General features: G+C 43.3%; 1 protein-coding gene across 5 annotated transcripts in view; it reads left to right on the top strand.

The window, feature by feature from the left end:
* Positions 1-23,390, top strand: part of RFTN1 (raftlin, lipid raft linker 1) — a 209,978-nt gene that overhangs the window by 92,019 nt on the left and 94,569 nt on the right. For all 5 annotated transcript variants that reach the window (XM_043595469.1, XM_043595470.1, XM_043595472.1 and 2 more), the window contains one exon: positions 17,823-17,931. In XM_043595469.1, the coding sequence (XP_043451404.1) occupies positions 17,823-17,931 (109 nt within the window). The remainder of the gene's footprint in view (positions 1-17,822; positions 17,932-23,390) is intronic.

The raw sequence follows: 23,390 nt of genomic DNA, 5'->3' as shown, positions 1-23,390 counted from the left end.
CCAAGGTGTGCCTATAACGTTGTGCAGCCCTCACCCACCCCACTGGCTGCCATCTTACAGTCTTTCAGATTTCTGTATGATGCTTCTTTCAGTGGAGTTAATCATTCACCCTTTGAGCTGCCTAGTCTCCCTTTCACACCCAGCAATCATCAGACTTCTCAGACCCTCTTGTTACCATTTCTGTATGTCTGCCCACCTCCTCTCCCCCTTGTTAAATCTTCTTTCATCTTTGGATTCCCATTACTTAGAGTGCCAGGTGGTGAGTAGGTGTTGCTCAATAGAATTTTCCTGAATTGAGTAGAACAAAACTATGCCCTGGAATTTTGCTACCATCATTCACTAAAAGACCATAAATTCACTGCAAAATGCATCTGTCTTCGGTTTACATATTTACCATACCAAAAGTGCATCTTGATAATGTAGCCACACAACATGGACCCCAAGTAATGGATCTCTCTCTCTCTCTCTCTCTCTCTCTCTCTCTCTCTCTCACACACACACACACACATCCTTTCATTGCCCAAATAAAAGTGATTTGCCACAAGGGTATATGTATGTTATTTTTTGTTCTTCTTTTTTTCTTTTTAAAAATATCCAAAGGATGGCCTTCAAAGGAAAGGAAATCTTTGTGGACCTTAAGTGGAGTACAAATGTATTACATTGCCTTTTTTTTTTATAGCCCACAAGATAACATGAGCATTTTCTTTGGCATTTGCAAAGGGCAAAATTGGGAAAGTACAAAATTATACTGGAACTAAAAAGAAAGTTCTTTTAAAAATTATAATCGAAAGTGTCCTCTTTAAGTGGCCTTATGTCTCTTCATGTCTAATTTCTACCAATTACTTTGACTCTTGGGAGAATTATAGGGTTTCTAGAAAGAGGTTTCATAATTAAACGAAATACACAGGGGGTGGTAGCCTACAGGGGTGTGCCCTAGAAAATGCTCCCACACGAGGCTGAGGTTCAGCCCTGAAGCGTGCTGATTGTTGGAATCACACGTGGGGAAGAAAAGTAACGCTGGGCTTAGCGGTGATTGACATGTGTTACTGTGGTGGGGAAACTGGTTTATTCCCTGACAGCAGAAATTGAGGAAGGTGAATTCAAAGTTCTTTTCTTAAATCAGAGCAGGGAATACGAAGGTGTTTGTTTAGCATGGAGGTCGTTATTTTAGATTCAGATATAGAAAGGGCCCCCACTCTGTGCTCGCAGCTGCCCCTCATTGTTGGCGTGGTATCAGCCTTCATCAGTTTTCTCAAGCTTCCTGAGGTATTTGGAGGACTTGATTAGCTCTCCTGGGCTGCCACTGTACCCCCCAAGGAGCTGTCCAGCATCACCGAAGACTGCCTTAATTTATTCCTCCTATTTCCCATCTCACTCTGGAGTGACACCCTTCTCTGGTGTGTTGAAGTATCAGGATTCACTGTTAATTATTGTGTTTGCACTTTCCAATCTAATATGCTGGTGTAAAGCCACATTCTCTTGGGGAAAGAGAGTTTTCTTCAATCCACACCCCTAATGGCTTGCCTAGTTACTCTTATTCTCCACCTCCAAAGTGTCGGCCTTTGTCCCGGTGGAGAGAACAAGGGAGACAGACATGCACTGTTCAGTGAGAACTCATTCCTCCCGCCCGCTCCCCGTTTTATAGCTGTCCTTGATTGCCTGTGTTATTCCCCGTGTTTTATTATTTATTTATTTATTTTTGTCTCCTCTGAGAGAGAGAATTAGCATACTAGTGATTTCCAGTGGTTCCCCAGTAGTTTAGAATGGCGGAGAATAGCAAACAGGTACCCAAAGCACAGAAACACAAGCACTAAATTTCTTTGAAATATCCTGTTGATCTTAAAGCTTATGCAAATACTAAAGTACCATGAAATGTCTGTATTTGTTTTAAAATCAAATAAATAAGGCCCCCTTTCCCCACGGAACACACAATCTTTCAACAACAATGGAAGATATATTCTGTGGCATTACAGGTGGGCTATACAGATAGTTACACACTATTTTGAAGGCCTTGTGCACACAATGTAGGTAATTGAGTTGCAGATACTTTTACTGAAGTGTTAGATTTTTATATGCCTATTGCATATTAAATTTGGGAACTCAGATTGTCTTACTTTAAATATTCCTGGCAGTCTTTTTTGTCTTTTCTCTTTGTCAATCAGACTTAAATTAGTTTGTGTGTGTTTTTCAAGCTGAGAAAGACATGGGCATTACCAGTGTTGCGTCCTGGAAAAAGGACTTAATTTTACATATTTAGCTATGAATTCAGCAGCAGGTGAGAAGTAACTGTCAGGTCCATATAAATATATTATTAGTGATTTCTGTGTTCTTAGGATTTTGATATAATGACTGTCTTTATATCTATATAACTGTCTCGTATAATTTTTTAAGTGTTTGAACGATGGAGCCATTTTACAAAGAGATAAAAGCTATAAATATGATTTAGTGGAGTACATCATTTCATTTGCCTTCCATTCATCAACCATGAGTTGGAACTGAAAGTGGCTCCAAAGTCTTTAAAAACCAAATTAGTAACTTGTATTCATACAACACCTGTTTTTGAGAGTCTGAGAGCACTTTTGCTTCACTCCTATATGTGTTAAGTCTTATAATCTATTCTCACTATGTCCTCATGACGGCTGTTTTTGTTGTTAGTATTTGTTGAAAACATTATCGTGTGCTCAGTGGAGGTTTTAGACTTAATTCTGTTTTGTAGCTGAAAGGTACCATTTTCTTCCCTTATTCCCCACCTCCCATTTCATAGCCTAGGAAAATTAGCCTAAAGAAGGTATAAATGACTCCTTGGTATTGAAGTGTGGGGTGGGTGAGTGGGACTGTGGGGTGGGTGTGGGGCTTAATTCTATCTTGAGGCTCATGGCTCAGAAATACACCATCTTTCAGCTCAGGGGTCCTGGAGCTTACAGAAGAGTCCTCAGAGCATTCCCAGAATCCTCTGGGCTTTGCAACATTGTCAGTCCCATAGCTGGGCTCTGGGACCAGAGGCCTGGTTATCCCCAGACTAGTTTCAGGACATAGGGCTGACACTGCAAGCCATTTGGACCACCCTAGATGGCTCCATTCAGCAGACTGGCTGGGTCTTATCAGTTTCTGCACTTAAAAGTTCTGTGAAAATGGTTCTGAGGCCTTTAGTGAATTATTTTTCCTCTGTTTCCGAAAAATATAAAATAAAATTTAAAAAATGTATTTATTAGGTGTCTTGTATCTTCTAAGGTAGTAGCCTTTGTTAGAATGAGATGAGCACAATCCCTGCTCTGGGGGGGATGGGTGGCATTTATAACAATGCCCAAATTGTTGAAATTTTTATTTTCAAACTTTTATAGTTAAAATCCCCAAAATGGCTCTGTCAAGCAACCTGGATCTTATTAGGAACAAAAAGCCCACTTTCGGGGCACCTGGGTGGCGCAGTTGGTTAAGCGTCCGACTTCAGCCAGGTCACGATCTCGCGGTCTGGGAGTTCGAGCCCCGCGTCAGGCTCTGGGCTGATGGCTCAGAGCCTGGAGCCTGTTTCTGATTCTGTGTCTCCCTCTCTCTCTGCCCCTCCCCCGTTCATGCTCTGTCTCTCTCTGTCCCAAAAATAAATAAACGTTGAAAAAAAAAAATTAAAAAAAAAAAGCCCACTTTCCTTGTGAAGAACATGTATACGTTTGCAAGTAATCGTTAATACGATCCATCATTTACGGTGCCAGCCATAATAACCACCATCTGTTAATTGCTGTGTCTGGTCAGAGCTCTTGTTCATTGATTCAGGATATACATTACCTTTACTCCTGAAAGCCAAGACGAAGAAGCCAAGGCTCAGAGTGGTGACTTGTCCAGAGTCACACTTTTGAGAGAGTCCCGGTAGATAGTCCTGCCAGAGTCCTGGCAGAGGAGCCAGGATTCACATCAGAATCGGTCTACTACTAGCGCTGCTGCTCCTCGGGTTTTTAACCGTTAGGGTTAGGGGTAAGGTAAGATTTCTCAGCCTTCATAGTGTCTCAACTATTGACAGTTTGGGCTGCAACCATCCTGTGCATTGTAGGCTATTTAGCAGTATCCGTGGCCTCTACCCACTAGGTGCCAGGAGCAATCACCAGCACCTCTACCCCCAGCCCTGCAGTTAATGACAGAATGTCGCCAGACATTACCGATGTCCTCAGACAGGCAAAACTACCCCCGGTTGAGAACCACCCGGTTAGTGTTAGAGCGTGAGGCAAGAAGTAGGAAGTCCACCTCTATTGTCTTCTGGACAGCTACCTTTTTCAACAGCATTTATTGCATTTACCTATATTTACATTGGAATGAAGCGGCACCTTTATTGTAGTTTGAACATACCCTGGTTCGTTCCCGATTCTTTAGTTTCTGTGATCTCTTTATTGGTTTTTGTGCCATGCCATGCCATTTTGATTACAATCTGTCTGTAATGTATATTAATATTTATTAAGGCACTCTTCTTCTTTTCCAGAATCTTAGTAGCTTTTGCATGTTGATTTTTCCATATCAAGTCTAAAGTTATTTTCTCCAGCTCCCAGAGAATCCTTTTGAAATTGTAATTACATTTACATAATAATTTGAGGAGAGTTTCCACCATGTGTTTTGAAGAACGTAGAGTTCACTGTTATTGTTGGAAGTAAATTTTTATGTTAGAGCTTTGTGATAATTCTGAAACTTCTATGCACTATCTAAACCAGTATGACCAAAGTGGGGAACGTGCCCATGTTGAAGGAGTACTGAGGCTTCTGTGTATATTTATTTATGTTGAAAAATTAGGAGAGAAATGATGTGTTACTAATATTGAACATTCGGGTTGGAGGTGGTACCCTGACTGGGTACTGATGTCAGAGACCACCTGTCTGCATGAAGCAGGAGGGGTCCTGAGGAAGGCCGGGTTAAGAAGAAGACTTCATTTGAAAACTCAATGAAGTGGTTTTGTGGATTATTTTTTGTGGATTATTTTAACTAATTAGCCCTCGTGAAATGTACACATGGCTTAAAAAATTCCTATAACGCGATCGCGGATTGAGGAAAATACCAGGAACATAAATGTAAAATACTTCTCCCTCTCCTTCTCTCTGTCTTTGTCTCTCCTTTGTCCCTGTCTGTCTCTCTCTCTTTCTCACATACACACACTCACACCCACACACAGAGAAACGGCCACACTGACCCATCTCTCACTGTTTGTAAGAGCTCTCTTAGTGAGATTAAAAAAAAAAAAAATCAATGCCCACCTATTCAGATCTGAGAGAAGATAGCCAAAGAAATTTGGAATCATCAAGAAGGCATCTTGAAATATAGGTTTACTTCCACTATTGTTAACCGTGAATCTCATTTCAAGTGTATATTAAGTCTTGAAATATCAGCTATTCATAATATGAACTTACTGTGATTATAATTTTAAAATATTGTTCATTTCATTTGCTCCTCATCTCTTGAAACTTGTTTTGTAGGTATTGTTTTATAACATATGTAAGATGCTGGTATGGTAGTAGGCAGGAGTTTTGACTGACCTAGTTACGTGATCCAAAAGTTTGGAGACCACTGGCTCATGGAACTTCTGGGTCACTCGGATGGTTCCCAAAGCAGTTAGAGTTTTGCTACTCAAAGTGTAGTCCCAGTACCAGCAGTATTGGCATCACCTGGGAGCTCCTTGGAAATGCAGGTTCCCAGGCCCCATCCAGACCTGCTAAATGGGAATCTTCATTTTTTTTAATGTTTTTATTTATTTTTGAGAAAGAGAGAGAGAATGGGGGGCGGCAGGCTTCAGAGAGAGATGGAGACACAGAATCCGAATTGGGCTCCAAGCTCTGAGCTGTCAGCACAGAACCCAACACGGGATTCCAACTCACAAGATCGTGACCTGAACCGAAGTCGGACGCTCAACCCATTGAGTCACCCAGGTGCCCCTGGAAGTCTTCATTTTAACAGGATCCCAGGGGGAGCTGTTTTCACATTAAAGTTTGAGAACAGAGTTAAGCTGTGCTTTCCTATTAGGTAGCTACTAGCCACATGTAGTGATGTAAATGTAAATTCATTAAAGTTAAATAAAATGAAAAACTCAGTTCCTTGGGTGCACTAGCCACATTTTAGGGGCTTGGTTGCAATATGTGGCTAGTAGCTACTATATTGGACAGTGCAGATATAAGACATTTCCATCATCTAATTCAGTTTGAGGGTGTAGATGGGAAGAAAAGAAGGAAACAATAAACAGACTTTAACATGGAAAATGTGCATTAAATGTAGACAAGAAGAGACTTCTTGTCACTCAACTGGACATGGCCCATGAGAGAGTCGTGGAAAGCATTCAGATATTACTGTTAGTTTGATTTGCAGCTAATGTGACTTTTCTGAACTAGTAATATCAGGCAGACTTGTTTTTATTCAGTGTTCCATTTGTGATAAAATATTATTTGTGCATTAATACGATATTAGTCCTTTCCACAACTTTCAGTGTAAATGAGGAGCCTTACTAAGGACCCCAGAGAAAGCAGGACCCTGCCCCAGATCCCATTCCTTGTGGTTCTTTTCTTTTCTGTAGCCCAGCCTGGCAGGGATTGAAATTCTTTCACAGCTACATTATACAGGGACCAATGGGGTAAAGGCTGTTTGTTTTCCTGTTGCTTTCAAGATTAATGGTGAGCTCCTTGGGTTGCACAGTCACCGATGGTTTATCTACCAGAGAGCTGGCTCTGACTGTAAACAGTGAGACGGGATGTGGCAAGATTTCTTAGAATAAACAGCAGTACTGAATAGTGAGATGCCCACAGTGACTTGCACGCACTTGGCAGTGCACAGCTCCCTTGGAGAGCGTGTGGTTAGGGTATCATTTGCACGCCCCCCCCCCATCATTTCCGGAATGTTCCCGGTGATACCAAACCCTTATCGACAGAAGTGGTGAATGTCTGTTGGTGAAAGAGGAAGATGAAATTAGAAGAAAAGGCAGTGACCCATCTATGAGTTCATTCTTCTCTTTCTTTCTACTTCCTGTTTCAGAACTCCCCTGATAGATTACATAGGTAGGTACTTTATTTAAAGATTTGCTAGGATTTGTTTACTTCCCCCGTCCCAAGCATTTCTTAAGCTTCACTATTAGGGGAAATTTTGACTCCAGTAGCTTCGTATTTTATTTTGGTAGATTTGATTTATTTTGCAAGGGGGAGGAGTCATAAAATAATCAGATATCTTTTCCCCCATTGTTCTGTGAGCATCTCTGGGAAGCAGCATCTGTTCCCCTCCTCTTCACCCCAACTACCACTGGTTGCAGAGATCAGGGAATACCTAAAATCTCTCTCCCACCCATCCACTCCCTCTGCAAAATCTTAGCTCAGTTCATTACTGCTCTTCTAAAATATTCTTCCCTTCTTTGTCCATCACACACAATGCCACCTGCTTAATCTTCTTAAAGTCTGTATTTTACTATCTTCTCTTATCTAAGACCATCCATGACTTGCCTTTCCCTTGAAATGAAGTCTAGCCCCCTCCTGCAGCAACACACCCCATCCTTTCTTTCCAACCACGGTTCTCACTTTTCTGCTGCCTACTGCAGACATGGCTCGAGTCCTTCCTAACAGCAGATTCATTCACCTGTTTGCTGGGGTCCTGTTTACTGGGCCCGCTGATTCCAATAGGCAGCCCTCACCTTCAAGCACCTTTTACCAAACTGACCTATTTATTATTTCTACCATGTAACTCATGCTTTTTTCCATCAATATCCTTACTAATTTCTGTTCTCAGTGCCTGGAATATCCTTTCATCCATTGTTCCACGACTAATTTCATACAGCTTCAGACTCCCCTGACAGAGTTCTTATTATTTACTTATTTATTTAACGTTTATTTATTTATTTTGAGAGAGAGAGAGAGCGTAAGCAGGGGAGAGGCAAAGAGAGAAGGGGAGACAGAGAGTCTGAAGCAGGCTCTGTGCCATCAGCAAAGAACCTGATGCAGGGCTTGAACTCACTAACTGTGAGATCATGACCTGAGCTGAAATCAAGAGTTGGACGCTCAGCTGGCTGAGGCACCCAGGCATCCCATGACTTCTTGCTTTTTAAAAAATTTCTTATTTCCTGATCCCTGACTCTGAAAGTAACTGAAATCCCATAGCACTTACGTTGTTATGTGGTTTGCATATAGTAAACAGCAGTATTGGGTAGTTAGATGCCCATAGACTGTAGGTTTCTTGAAGCAGGATCTAATTTAGTGCCTTACATGGGGTCTGTGGTCAAGAAGGTGATGAACAGATAAATGAATAATACATAGATCTTTTTATTGTCATTAGTTTTACATTAGCTAATGAGACTAGAAAAAGCCTTTTTTTTTCTTTCCTTGACAAATCTTCAGATCTGTAGTTCATTTCCCTCTCTACCACTACTTAAAGAAAAAAAAAAAGTCATTCTGATTATTCTACTTGAACTTGGTATTGCCTTGGGGGAAATATCTTAAAAATCCTTCCTGTTTCCCAGACACAGAGAATTTGTTTCTGTCAACTGACATTTAGTAATTTTTTTCTAGTTGGAGAAGTGCCTAGTAGTCTAAATTTGAGTTTATCACCATTTCGTTCTGATTATTCCTAAATGAAGCAAAAATAGTTCTAGTGATGAACTGCACATTCTCTCTCCTTTCTTTCCATAACTCAAGTTCAGTCTGTGCTTAATGTCCTGGGAAAAGGAGATATTGTTTAAACGCATGGTCTTTGAAGTTATCTAAGGGATTTAAGAGTTGAAGTGAGATCTGTTACATGTTTATTATTGAAAAGTAGTGTGTATGGGGGTTCCTGGGTGGCTTGGTCAGTTGAGCATCCAACTCTTGATCTTAGCTCAGGTCTTGATCTCAGGGTCACAAGTTCAAGCCCCATGTTGGACTCTGTGCTGGGGTTGAAGCCTACTTAAAAAAAAAATAATGAAAAGGTAAGAGTAGTGTGTATGGTAGTTTTTATTCACATGTTTATTTTTAGAACAGTTTTTTGACTGTTTCAGATCTGCTTATGAAACCAAATGGGTATTTAATTAACTGCTTGGCACTTTGTCAGTATAATTTGAAGACTAGCCCTTTTGCCTACATTAATTTTGAGTATTTAAAGTACTCATAGACATGGTCTTTTTCTTTACTTTCAAACATGTTTGTTCAATGGCTTAGCAAAAGGTTATGTCCCAGCCACTGTGGAGCTCACAGGGGCTGCGTGAATGCACTGACCAAGATCATGATGGTTTAGCCAGCATCATGGAAGGGAAGAATCTGTTAAGTCATTACAAGGAATGAAGTATCTGAATTGGGTATATGGGTTGGTTATTCTGATTATGATATAGTTAGATAATCTGCTCACTCTTATCTCTTCCCTGGCATCCAGCTTTCTGTGACTCAAATGCGAAGTTGTCTATGTAACTGAGAGGCTAGAGGCTGGTGGTCAGGAGGTCAAATTCAATCCCAAGATGTTGGCCAGCATAACATTAAAAAATATTGACAGTTATGGCTGATATAAAAACACGATTTAATGACTTCTTAAAAAAAGACAAAACTAGAAGTTTTGGCAGCCCTGGTCTGGAATCTCTAGTGATGGCTGGGATGTATACTGCCCAGGTTACCATGGTTTCCACTATTCCCACTGTCTTCCCAATACCGTAGTGACACAGCACTTGCCTATTTAACGTCACTCCAGCACTGGGACTTCTCTCATGGGGGAGACAAGTTTTCTGCAACCACATTGCCCTCAGAAATGGCATTGTGAGAGGCGCCTGGGTTGGCTCAGTCAGTTAAGTGTCTGACTCTTGATTTCAGCTCAGATCATGATCTCCTGATTTGTGAGTTCAAAGTCCTGCATCGGGCTCTGCACCGACAGTGAGGATCCTGCTTGGAATCCTCTCTCTCCCTCTCTCTCTGCCCCTGCCCCGCCCACTCTCTCTGTCTCTCAAAAATAAATAAATGAACTTAAGAAAAAAAATTTTTTAAAGAAGAAAAAGAAAAAAAAAAAGAAATGTCATTGTGAGAGGACATCCAGTAGAATTCTGTGTCTGAATGAAAAGCAGAGAGAGCCTTGGTGGACATAAAGACCATTCCTATATCTTTTATATGAGAACAAAGTGTCTAGATTATGTGTTTTTGGTCAAAAATATCCTCTTCCACTCATTACCTGTGGGTCTTTAAGTTTGTATCCCTGATTTGACCTTCTGATCCCCTGGCTGCCTGGGGAGTGACTGCACAACCCTGGGCAGATGTGATCGTTGTAACAAGCACAGCTCTGATCTGCGCAGTTTTTATTATAGTTGATGTTTGCATGTAATGAGGTCAACACGACTCAGAGTAGGCGGTCTTTTCTTATGGTCCTAAACAACTCTGACATATGTGGCCAGTTGTGCTGACGTCTGAGGTACTTCAGCATAGGGGCTCTTTGCTCCCCTGCCCTACAATTAGGAAAGGTTTGCGCACAAGTGCTCAGCATCTAAGTCTGCTTTTATGTGTTTGTTGTGCAAGCATTTATTTAAAATTTTCTACTCACTTTTGGCCCACATCCCATTTATAAGGTGCCAAACAAATGAGGGCTGTTTGGGATGATGAGAAAGTTCTGGAAATGGATAGTGGTGATGGTCACCTGACATTGTGAATGTACTTAATGACACTGAAAGTACACGTAGAAATGGTTACAGTGGTAAATGTTATGTACATTAGCCACAATAAAAAAAAGAAGTGAGGGGGGCAAGAAGATGGATATACTTTTTGAGTTTTTCTGACCAAAAGAGGCATAGAGAAAAGTCCTCATTCTTATTTTACATTTCCTTTATCTCTGGTCTTTTTTTTTTTGGAAGGTTTGTTTTTCTCCGGAGTCTACATTATTGGTCTCTGCAAGTCATTCATTCTGTGTTTTCTCTTTCCACGGGCTTGTTCAGTTATTGCCCAGGGAAGGTCTCTAGGAGAGTGGCAGATACAACATACCCAGCCTGGGTGGTGGTTCTTCACTCTGACTGACATTAGAATCACCTGGGAGTATCCAAAGTCTCCTTGCCCAAGTCATACCCAAAACCAATTAATCCGAATTTATGAGAGCTCCCCAAGTGCTTCCAGTGTTGAATGCAGCCAGGGCTGAGGTTGCCTGCGCTGTAGGAAACCCCGTCTGATTAAAAGAGCCCATTCCAGTGCCTGAAGTCAGGGCACGTCAAAGGCCATTTTCCTTTTCTTCTCCATACCCAGTTGTTTCAGACAATGCCTTCATATGATTTGAAGGACCTCCAATATGAGAAGTAGGGTCAGGCAGCGGTGTAGGTTTAGTGTAGAGATGCTGACCCAGAGAATCAATATTAAAGAGTCAAAACAGGAAACACAAATACCCAAAAGTATAGAACGGCTTTTTTTCTCTTTATAAAAATAAATTTTATTTTAGAATCATTTTATATTTAACAGAAAAATTGCAAAGAAATCACAAATAATTCCTTTATACCCTTCATCAAGTTTCCCTAAGTGTTACTATCTTACATTACCATGGTGCATGTGTCAAAGCTAAGAAATTGACGCTGGTACCTTACTGTTAACTAAAATGTGGATTTTATTTGGATTTCATCAGTTTTTCTATTCATGTTCTCTTTTAGTTATGGGACCCATCCAGTTGTCATGTTATGATGGCTTTTTAAAACTTTGCTGGGCTGTGAAGTCTTAGCTACTTCTCCAGTGCCCTTTAGTTACGGGACCCAGTTTAGTTGTCATGTTATGATGGCTTTTTAAAACTTTGCTGGGCTGTGAAGTCTTAGCTACTTCCCCAGTGTCCTGAGCAGTCAAGGACCGCCATGTGTATGTGCCTTGTTACCACTACGTTGCTACACTAAGAATTTGAATGCATTTTGTCTTATGTATTCTTGGCTTTTAGGGCATCACATCTCTGCCCAGTAGTATCCCTTTTATCCCTCTTCCTTTCAGAAAATCCCTTTGGAATGGAAATAACCCCCCCACCAACTCTCCAATGCTGCATACAAGTGGGGGCCTCAAGATGTGACAGGGTTAGAGGTTTTTTCAGTTAATTTTTCCCCAGGAAGTTTTTGAGAAGTGACCTAACAGCATGAAGATGTTTTTATTTTTTCAAGGGACCAAACTGTTCAGGACCCAAGTCAATGGATTAATTTGATAATCAACGCATTTTAATCACATATTAAATGTAAACAGATTTCTTTGCACTTTTTTCCGTAGGATGGATTAAATCCTATTTCCCTTTGGGGATTTCAAGACTACTGGTAAATTGAAGAGAAGATTGTGCATTTGTTAATTGAAGCAGATGACAGGGTGGCCCATACCTTGCTCCTTGACATGCTTCCCTGGTTTGACTTTCAGGACAGACAGCATAGTCTCTTGGTTTTCTTCCTTCCTCTGGTTTCTCCTTCTTCTCCTTTGGGCTTTCTTCTCTTTTCTCCCAATGTCTTCAATGATGGAGGGTCCCAAGATTTAGTCTTTGACTATTTTTTCTCTATGTTAATTGAAATCTCAGCTGGTCTTGTGCTTTAAATACCATCTGAAAGCTGATGACTCTCATATTTATATCTCCAGCCCCTCTCCTGAAATCCAGACTGGAATATGTATTAAACTGTCGACCAGACATCTCTACTTAGATGTCTGCTGCATAAAGCAAATTCAGAACGTCTGGAACTGAATTATTGACCTTCCCCCAAACCTGTGCCACCCACAACCTTCCCCATGACAGCTGTAGCAATTTCGCCCGTCTCCCAGTTACTGGGACAAAAATTCTCAGTCATCCTCATCTGCTTTCCTCCCTCTACACTCCACAAGAAAGTCCTGAAAGTTCCGCCTTGAAAATATATTCAGAATCCAGCCTGTGACTCTTGCTATACTGCTAACAACCCACATTGAGCCACCATCATCTCCCCACTGGCCCTCTGAGTTAGTCTCTCTTAGCTGCCTCCAATCAATTGGATCATGTTACTTCTCTGTTCAACACTCTCTAAGGGCTTCCCCTCTTTCTGTGTAAAAACTGCTGTCTTCACTGTGGCCTCTACGGTCTACATTACCTCACTCCCCATTGGCTCTCTGGCTTGTCTTCTTTCTCTTCCTCCTCTGCCCTTCATTCACTGGCCTCCAGCCACAGGGCCTCTGTGTTATCTCACCTCAGGGCCTTTACACTGGCTGTTCCCTCTACCTGGAGGCTCTTACCCTAGATATCGGCATGGCCAACTCCCTCACTTCCCATAGATCTTTATTCTAAATGTCACTTCTTGGTGAGGACACCCAAACCACCCTCATTAAAATTGCAGCTTTCCCACATACTCCTGATTCTCTTCATCTTGCTGTTTCTTTTTTCTTCTGAACTACTGCTGAACATACTCTTTTATGTGTTCATGTATGCTTATTGTTTTTGTCCTGTCCCTCTCCACTAGACTGTAAGCTCCACGAGGGCAGAGATTTTTGTCTCTTCTGTTGTCTCTATTGATATATGCTTAAGAATAATGTCTGGCACATAGTAGTTACAGTCAGTTTTTATTGAATGAATAATTCTTAACTGTGAAGGGTGTTTGGAAAGTTAACGCAATTACAGATGAGAGTCGCTAAATCAGCAATGGCTAATGTTTGCTCAGCCCAGACCTCCCGCCATGGCCTATAGTAAGGGCTTTATAGGCTTTTGTCTTATTTAATCCTTACAATGATGTTAAGAGACAGTTATTCATAATATTTCCACTTAACAGTGAAAGAAACTGAGACACAGAAAGTTTAAATAAATTGTCCATAATTGTAAATGGCTCATCTCTAGTTTGCTTTAGCACTTGTAGCCTGTAACCAGTAAGTCTGGAGGAAATTATGGAATGGATAATGGAGGGAGAGGGGGATGCATATTTCGTTGTTAACAGTGCTCTTTTCAGAGTGCTCACATTTAATTTCAGAGTATGCGGTGTTAATTTCCAGATGAGGGAGGCTTTAGTTTGTAGTTAATCCCACATCTCCAAAAATGCAGTCTGTGTTCTTCCTTTTTCTTATTGTTTAAACCCAGGTCTCTGTCCTTTCCAGAACTGGAAGCCATTTAAGCCTCAGTCCGGGGGAAGTTTGGTTCCAGGTTTCTCGTTTCCTTTTCCAGAATGGCCTTTGGGGAAAGATAAATGGTGTTCCCCCTCCTGTGAGGGCAAATATCTCCTCAGCTGAGAGTTTCATGTTAATGCTTCTTCCTTAGGAACTTTACTGACTGCAGAATACTATTCCCTCCTGATGTGATCCCTTGGAGGGCCACGCCCAGGCCCCTGCAGCCACTTCTGGCAGGTGTCTGCTTCTCTCTCCCAGGGTAGTCCTTGTCCTCAGAGATGTGTAACACTCGTCACCTGTCAGTGGCCACTCTCAGGCTGCTGTCAGTTGTCTGACTAGATCTTGTGGGCCTGGGCCTGGACCTGGACCTACTCATCAGTGGGAGGCCTGTTCTGAGCATGAAGTTATAATATCTTCCTACTCAGCATCTGTATTATTTTTCTATGCTCTGTAATGAATTGCCACAAATTTGATGGCTCGGAACAACATGCATTCATTATCTCACAGATTCTGTAGCGTATTTAGGTTCTTTGCATCAGATCTCATCCAGCTGCAATACAGGTGCTGTCAGGGGCTGTGATCTCAACAGAGGTTCAACTGGGGAAAGATCTGTTTCCACTGCTTCCCTTAGGTTCTTGGCAGAATTCATCTCCTTGCAGTCATAGAACTGACATCCCTGTTTCTTGCCAACTGTTATCCAGGGGCTGCCCACAGTTCCTTGCTATATGGCCCTTTCATAACATGGCAGCTTACTTTTTCAAAGCCAGCAAGAGGAACATATAGCTCCAGTCTGCTGAAATGGAATCTTATAGCATAGTGTAATCACAGGAGTGATACCCCATCCTCTTTGCCATATTGTGATGGTTAGAAGCAAGGTTCAGTACCTGCCCTCACTCAAAGGGAGGGTTTTACAAAGGCATGAACACCAGCAGGTGGAGGTGATTGGGAGGAAGGGGTCACCTTAGCATGTGTTCACCAGATCAATCATATTTAATGTGGTTAAATTGTGGAGGTAATCCCTGAAGCCAGGGAAGACCTATTAGTTGCTCATCTATTCCCTCAGCAGATGTTGGATTCGCTTTGCCAAGACTGTAGGTCAGGATGTGATTTTTCATGTGGCATCTAGAAAATTTGTAATAATGCCTATTTTTGTTGATTTTTTGTGCTCCTTTCAGTTCAGATGTAACTGAGTCAATTATCTGATGAAATGAACCAGAGATGCCTCCCTTCTTATAGTACTTCTTGTTATAGAACCAAAGATGGTAGTTATGAGGTCCTCTACTAAAGGTTATTCCTTATGAACCTGGGCTGTTGAGCTGCTGAAAGACAGACTCATCTTCCCTCTGTTCATCTTATGAGTGTTTTACTGAGTGGATACAGTGTCGACTTATTTTAAATGATTCCTGTTTTTTAGCCTACTCATTTAAAATCTCAGTGTGTGTGTGTGTGTGTGTGTGTGTGTGTTTATGGTTTTTTTTTTTTAATTTTATTTTTGACAGAGAGACAGAGTGTGAGCGGGGAAGGGGCAGAGAGAGAGGGAGACACAGAAGCAGAAGCAGGCTCCAGGCTCTGAGCTGTCAGCACAGAGCCCAACACGGGGCTCGAACCCACAAACCATGAGATCATGACCTGAGCCAAAGTCGGCCGCTTAACCAACTGAGTCACCCAGGCGCCCCCTCCAGTGGATGTTTATAAATAACCTCACACAGTCTGACCTTTGTCTTCATATGACAGAGCAGCTGGGATTTCACATGTTAGAACACTGTCTTCCCACACCTGTCTTTGTTGTTGGAGACCCCACGATACGCATGACAGGATGTCATGACCACGTCTTCTCTTTCAAAAGTCTGAAATATTCTGCTTTAGTTCCTCTCAATAGGTCTTTTGTTTGGGGGGGGGATAGAGGATGAGAATGTGGGGGGAAAATGAGAACATGATTCCAGTCTCTGATGAAGTTATAAAGCAGGAAGACTGGAGCGCAGAATCGGTTTCTTTTTTGGAGTTAGTTTATTCCAGTTTGACCAGTAGGAATCAGTTTATTCTTTTACATTTCAAAAGTATGTGCCTCAGTCCCTACGCCTGAAAGGATATGTTAGAAGGATATGTTAGAAGGAAAAATAAAATCAAGATATGCTATTGACCTTTGGTTACCCAATGATAATTGCACACCTGGGAAAAACCAAATCCTCTTTAAAATTTTTTCACTTTTGAATTCCATGTAAATCATACCCAGATGGTTAATGGTAGCACATAAATTGCTTTTCATGATATATAAGAATCTTAGAAATCATTTTTTAAAATATAGCAAATATGCATTCAGAAACCACTGATTTGGTAGGATATATGAGTATTCAGAGTTCTGTATGAAAGTGCCCACTTTAAGAATTTTCTGGCCACCCCTGCTCTCACAGAGGCTGGCATGGGCCCCTCTTAGGTAGAGCTCCTCATAAGTGGGCCGGGAGAGCCCTGCTCACCCCTCGGCCAGTGGGGAGTGACTGTGCGTGCGCTGTAAGCCCTTGGACAGAGTCCAGCGCCCTGGTCCCTAAGTCCTGATCCCCATGACCAGCCACCCGGAGAGAGAGCGGACACGCCCCGCTGACACTTAACTGCAGTCCATTTCTTCTTGCCTTATCCCTGGCTGGGTGGGCCAAGGAATCACCTTCAATTTCTGATGATCACATGGCTTTCAGGAGTTCCTCAGGCCCCCATACAAGAGCTCCTTATAGGAGCTCTTCAAAGGCATGGTGTGGAGTGGTAGAATTTCCTTCTGGTATCACTTGCTGCTGGTTCTCCTGAGTGTTGCATGATGTACATGATGTGCACAGTTACATGTGGGAAGGACAGAAGCGGCCACACCACCTGGGTGGGGAAATGACAGGGCCATGCTGGATGCCTCTGCACTGACCAGAAGACCGAAATTGTTTGCCACAAACAACCCTTTATATCCACTCTTTCCCCAGGACTTTAGTTGCCATATATCTCGATAGATAGATAGATAGATAGATAGATATAATTTTTTTAATGTTTATTTTTGAGACAGAGACAGAACGTGAGCGGGGGAGGGGAAGAGAGAGAGGGAGACACAGAATCCGAAGCAGGCTCCAAACTCTGAGCTGTCATCACCAGAGCCCAATGCAGGGCTCGAACCATGATATCATGACCTGAGCCGAAGTTGGGTGTTTAACCGACTGAGCCACCCAGGTGCCCTGCTTTATATTCTTTCTTTAATGCATCTTTAATTTTGGTAGATTTTGCCAGATTGCCTTCTGTAGGGATTGAACCTTTTAAAAGTTCTTTTAAATTAATTTTAATTTTCCAAGTGCTATAAGAATATACTATCTTCAGAAAAAGTGGAAAAAATTAAAGATACAGCTAAAGTCAATTTCAGTTACCGCCACCAGCCCTAGACCCAGTTCCCCTACAGACAGATCCTCTCCTTCCCCCAGAATTAAACGCTGTTGTTGGTTTGGTGTGCCTTTTTGTCTATGCCTTGGCAGATATAAACCCATGGGAAATAAATATTATGGGAGCGTGTGTGTGTGTGTGTGTGTGTGTGTGTGTGTGTTGTTTAACACATAAACCATATTGTACTAAAATTCTATAATGTTGTGTTTTACTTAATGCTATGTCTTGGAGGTCTTTCCATGATGTGTATAATTATACATCTATGTATAATTTGAGTTTTTACCATAAATTATTTTTCAGCAGTGCCTTTTTGGTATTTACTTTCAGGAAAGAATTTGGGGTTTTATTAAATACCCAATGATTCATACATAAGTATATTACAAAATCTTAACCTTTGGTTGTTTTTTCCCCCCTCTTCAGATCTCAGAAAAATGATCTCCACAACGAACGCTACATCTTGGAATTAGATTGCTGTTCCTCCTTAGACCACCTGACGGGCCAAAAGCTCATCCCGGAGTTCATTAAGAAGGTGAGCCCTGTGGTCAGGAGACAGTTGAACAGTTGTGCAGCGCGAGCCGGCCGGGGGCTGGCCAAGGGCAGTTCAGCCACACCGCACAGGCCAGGGTAGCAGCCAGTGCCTCCTCACACCTGGGCCTTCGGGCGGCCCCACAGGGGTGCAGCACCCCCTACCCCCTGCGCCCCCCCCCCCCACATAGCTCGGGCTGACGATGACTCTGAAACAAGATGACTTCCCCCCTTCCCAGTCTGGAGAGACCTTGGATCTTGTCTTTTAAGGCTAGAGTGGCATTCACAGCGAACAGGCCTGTGGACCCACTGCTGAGACTCCTGCCAAACCCTCAGGGTGGTGGGCCGCTCCCCACCGCCAGCCCGGATCCCACCTTCCACTTGTCCTGTGGGGCCTCATTGCTACGAGCCGCCTTTCTTTCCTAGTGTGGGAGCAGCCCAGAGCCCCGTGACCACTGGCATATGCAGTTACACAAGGGAAAATTGCCTACTTGCAGGGGAGTCCTTCTCTGCCCAGAAATGTGTCTGGTTTTGAATTTCTCATCATGCCATACGAGGTTCCCTGCCTAATTGCAGGGTTCACTTGAGTTTCAGTAGGACATTCACTGCAGAAGGAATGTCCTTGCCCGGACTGGGGCTAAGTTCACTCCTTAGTGCTTACCTTGTTCTCTCTCGCCCAGTCTCCCACAACAACTGACAATTCCCCATCCTGGAGAGGTGATTATGGCTTGTTTGGGACCTCATCTGTCAGCTAATGAATTCATTAATAGTGTTGGCCGTCAACTTTGGGCCAGAAATAGCGCATGCCTGCTTGGTGCTGGGACACGGAGAACAGCCGTGGTCCCCACTCTCAGGCCCTCAGGTCCTCACACCTGTAAGGTGGACCCCGGAGGAGAGTGATGAGTGTTACCAGCAGGGAAGCAGCAGACACCGTGTGGGGTGGGTATCAGTGGGGGTGGGGGATGGGGGTATCTCACGCTAAGATAGAGAGGATGAAGAGTTACCTGATGATGGGGCTGCACGGGGAAGGTCGGGGACTCCTCCAAACAGAGCGAGCAGCGTGTGTGAGGGCCCGGTGCAGGAGCAAGTGAGGGGAGTGAAGAGATCAGAGGAGCTTTGGGGAAGAAAAAGAGTGCCGGGGGCGAGAGCAGGGCCAGGACTCTGCTGTAAACGCAATGGAGGCTGCTCAGAGGATTTTTGCAAAAGAGTGAAATAATCAGATTGTCCCTTTAAACACCCAGTGACCCTTTTGCTGTTGTTTCCTTCCTGCCTCCCTCCCTTCAACATTGATTGAGTGTTCAGGCTCAACGAGGCCTTAGGAATAACCCCTCATGTACGGTGGCCAAGACCTGGAGACTGGGAGTCAGATGACCTCGTAGGTCAAAATTTCTGATAATTTTACTAGAACGATGCAGACTCTTCTCTGATGGAATTCAGGTCATGACTTAAGAAATGGAGGGATGAGGTGCCTGGTGACACTGTCGGTTAAGCCACCAACTCTTGATTACAGCTCAGGTCATGATCTTACAGTTTGTGGGATTGAGCCCCACATAGGGCTCAGCACAGAGCCTGCTTGGGATTGTCTCTCCCCCTTCTCTCTCTGCCCCTCCCCTGTTTGCACTCTCTCTCTCCCTCTCTCTCTCTCAGGAAAAAAAAAAAAAAAAGAAATGGGGAGAAAGGCAATTTTTGTTTGCATGTGCATAAGCCTGACAACATGAGTTTTTGTGTAACTTATGTAGATGCCTGTACACATAGGGCCCTCTTTCCTGGATCGATGCAGACAAAATGTTCTAATAAACTTGAGTAGGGACACGCTAGAGGTGGAACTTACCCCATGATCTGAGTACTGGGGAAAAACTGTTCTAGAAATAGGCTTGTAATCAAGACTCAGATACTTGGAATGTTTGTAGGTAATTGGGTAAGATGAGGATGTGAGTCTCTGTCCATACTTTCACATGTGCTCTTTTAAAAACATATGATTTGGGTGGGGGGGGCCTGAGTGGCTCAGTCAGTTAAACATCTGACTTCTGCCAAGGTCATGATCTCATGATCCGTGAGTTCAAGCCCTGCATCGGGCTGTGTGCTGACAGCTCAGAGCCTGGAGCCTGCTTTGGATTCTGTCTCCCTCTCTCTCTGTCCCTCCCCCGCTCGCACCCTGTCTCTCTCTTTCTCTCTCTCTCTCTCAAAAATAAACATTAAAAAATAATGAAAAAACATACGATTTGGGACTTTTGTCTTAACCAAGCCAGATCATTGCATGACTGTTACATTGTGCCAATATCAGGTCTTAAGGAGACAGCAGCCTGATTAGTGGGCTCTCAGATACTGGTGTGTGTAGTGTTTGGAGTGTAGGTAGACATCTGCCTATCTGTGTGTGTGTGTGTGTGTGTGTGTGTGTGTACATGCATGCATGCGTATCAGTATCTGATGGTTCGTTTCATAGTAAATCATTGACACCTGCTTATTCTATGTTAATATAAGAATTATGTTTTTAACATTTTGAATATTATATACTTTAAAAAGCCCACCATGCCATCCTGCTCCTGCCATACCCCTGGTTTTCAAACAAAAACCATTGGGTCCAGACAGACTAGATAACTTGCACACTAGGGTAGTACTAAGATTCCTCATGTATATCCCAGAATCTCTCACCTCTGCTCGTCTCTAGAGAGGTGGTTTATGGTCATGGTCAGCAGGTGGAGGTACAGTTTCTGCCAACAACCCAGGGGTGTTGAGATCCTGCCATTTGTCCCTCGCCGTCCAGTGTAGCCGAGAGCTGGACCTGGAAGGATCCAGCATTACTGGTCATTGGTGCTGGTTGTGGCTGTAGTTTCTAGGCCGATGGCTGTGACACCCGGGAGAAGAGGGACAAAACAATGGGTCTGGGCCTCCTTCCCTCTGCTCCTTTTTTCTGTTGTCGGACAAGATGTCTGGAGAAAACACCACTTCTGTGTGTGAAGAGCAGAGGGGAACTGAATACCCCTCTGTAGGATCAACAGCTTTTCCAGCTGATGGCAGAATTTTACACATGTGTAAATTTTTCTGTCATCGCGCAGGTAGAAGACCATGGGAGCTTCCTGGGAAGAAATACACTAAAAACCATTTGTGTCTTTTCAGTAAATATTTAATGAATAGCCCGGTCCCTATTTGTATATATAGAGAGTGGTGACACTTGTTAATTGCCATTCACTTAGGCCAAGATGAAGCTGTGTCACTGGCGGCTACAGCTTACAGTCATTACTTTTTATCTGGGTCATTATTTTGTGTGAAATAATGGCTCCTGTTCCTGTGACAAGCAGATCCGTCTTACCATGAGATGGTAATTAACTCATTTTGTCATTGTACCATCATACAGGATAAGCTCATATTCTCTGCCTATTAGAATTAAATTCAAAGTGATTAAATTTTTTTTTCTTAAAAACAATGGCCCAGTATTATTTTTCCACTGAATGTTTTAAATTAGCAGAACTTTTGGATAGAGAACATGGATGGAAGGAGGGAAAGGAGATTTCATTATTTCTCACAAATGGGAAAAATAAAATCATCTGTATCTGTGTCATGTAAAATTAAGCTGAAGGTGCTATAATTCACAGCCCCTCTCCATCATGATTTTCGGCAGAGGGTGAGGGGGAATTCTGTAAAGACGACTCTGTTCCTTTCAGTGTGGTCTAATGATTTCTCTGAGCACTTTGGCTGTTCAAATTAAATCTGGGCTACTGCATTTTGTTTTTCCCCTCTTGTATCCTGCTGTGCTCCATCCAACCGGCCCTTTATGTAAATTATTTATTATGGACCACAGAACATTTAAAAGGCAGATTTATGATCAGACTTGGAGAGACTGTGTGTTCCAAGTCCTAGAACCGAATGCTTCAGGGACAAAGAGTCTCAGGGCTGTCTGAGAACAGACATGCTGCCTCTGCTGCCTTGAAACAAAGGTCCCGCCGCCAGGTACCTCCAGAGCCTGTCTTGTGTGGCTGGTTTGTGGGGCCCCTTGGAATTTCCTGTTCTTCAGAGTTCTCAGAGGACTGTAAAGGAGACAGAATGATGTCAAACAAAGGGCTTACATGTTCATCTTCACATTCCTTTACATTCTTTGGAGCTTCTTGGGAAAGAGCTCCTATGTTTGGAAAACGCTTTGAAGTTTTCAGAGTCATTCTGGGTTGTGCTTCACGGTTAATTATGGACAAGAGGCCACACTGGCAGCGGTGTCTCCCTTCTAGACATGAGGAAACAGCTCCGAGAAGATGAGGACTTTGCCCAGGGGCTGGGACTGTTCACGGATGCAGCCTGGGCAGGTCTTTCTACAGGAGCGGCCCCAGCGGGAGGTGGTGGGATTTGGGTGGAGCAGGAAGTTTCTGCGGCCAAGTGGGGAAGGTTTTAGAGGTGTGGTATAGAATGAGGGCCCCCGGAAAGTGAGGGCTGGATGGAGGGGTGAGGCAGATGGCGCTGTTTTTGGTAAAGAGAGGAGCATGGAAAGAAAGTTCAAGGCTGAGAGTCAAGTTCTGTTTAGCTGGGATTTGGGATGAACAAAGGGAAGAGGAAGGCTGTTCTGGGCAGGATTCTTTTGCTTGTGTGAAAACAGAGCCTTCCTCAAGCCAGCTGAGGTGCGGTAAATCAGGGGGGTTTACTACAAAGATGCAGGAATGGCCTGGAGCCCCTGTGACAGAATACAGAAAAGCCCTCCCCCACCCCCCACCCCCCAAAGAAAGCAGCAGCAGAAGAAGAAGAAGGAGAAGAAGAAGAAGAAGAAGAAGAAGAAGAAGAAGAAGAAGAAGAAAAGGAAAGGAAAAGGTTGGGCTCCCTGGCTATATTATAGGCTGCTGGCCCATATTTATGTACCTGTAGGTTTATTTGAATTTTAAATGGGATTTCACTCCACAGAGGGAATCCCTGTGTGTGCCAGGCAGACCCTGTGCTAATAGGCTTTACACACACTATACTCTTAACCCTTATCTCACCCCCTCTGGAGGCTCATCCCTGTTTTATAGGTGGAGAAACTGAGGCACAGAGACGCTGTGCAGTTTGCCCAGAGTTAAAACTGTGAAAGGCGGGACTGAGATTTGAACCTAACCCATCTGACCCAAAGGGTGCATTCCTAACCATTTGGCCATGCTGCCTATTCTGTGTCATCCTCAGGAACGGAGAGGGGGCTGTCCCAGCTGGAGGAGAGATGGCATGGGAGGCAGACAGGTGGAGCTTTGTCTGGTACATAGAGATAGATTTTAGAACCTCTTGAATGCCTCCCCTCTGTGGAGGTTGGGTCTCTAGGCCTCGCTGCCCATCTGAGAAAGCCACACTCCTTGCCACTCTCCAGGTGAGAGACTTCAGGGCCTTTGCCCTCAGGTACTCAACTCTGGGCTCTGCCCCATAGATTCACTCCCTTTTATGATGGAAGGGTGAGCACTGACCTGCACGAGCTACTCGGACCTACGTTTGTCTTCCACTGGGCCACAGAGACCTTAG

The sequence above is a fragment of the Prionailurus bengalensis genome, chromosome C2, assembly GCF_016509475.1.
Source record: "Prionailurus bengalensis isolate Pbe53 chromosome C2, Fcat_Pben_1.1_paternal_pri, whole genome shotgun sequence".
In the NCBI taxonomy this organism is placed as follows: Eukaryota; Metazoa; Chordata; class Mammalia; order Carnivora; family Felidae; genus Prionailurus; species Prionailurus bengalensis.
This window is presented reverse-complemented; position numbering and strand designations above follow the sequence as displayed.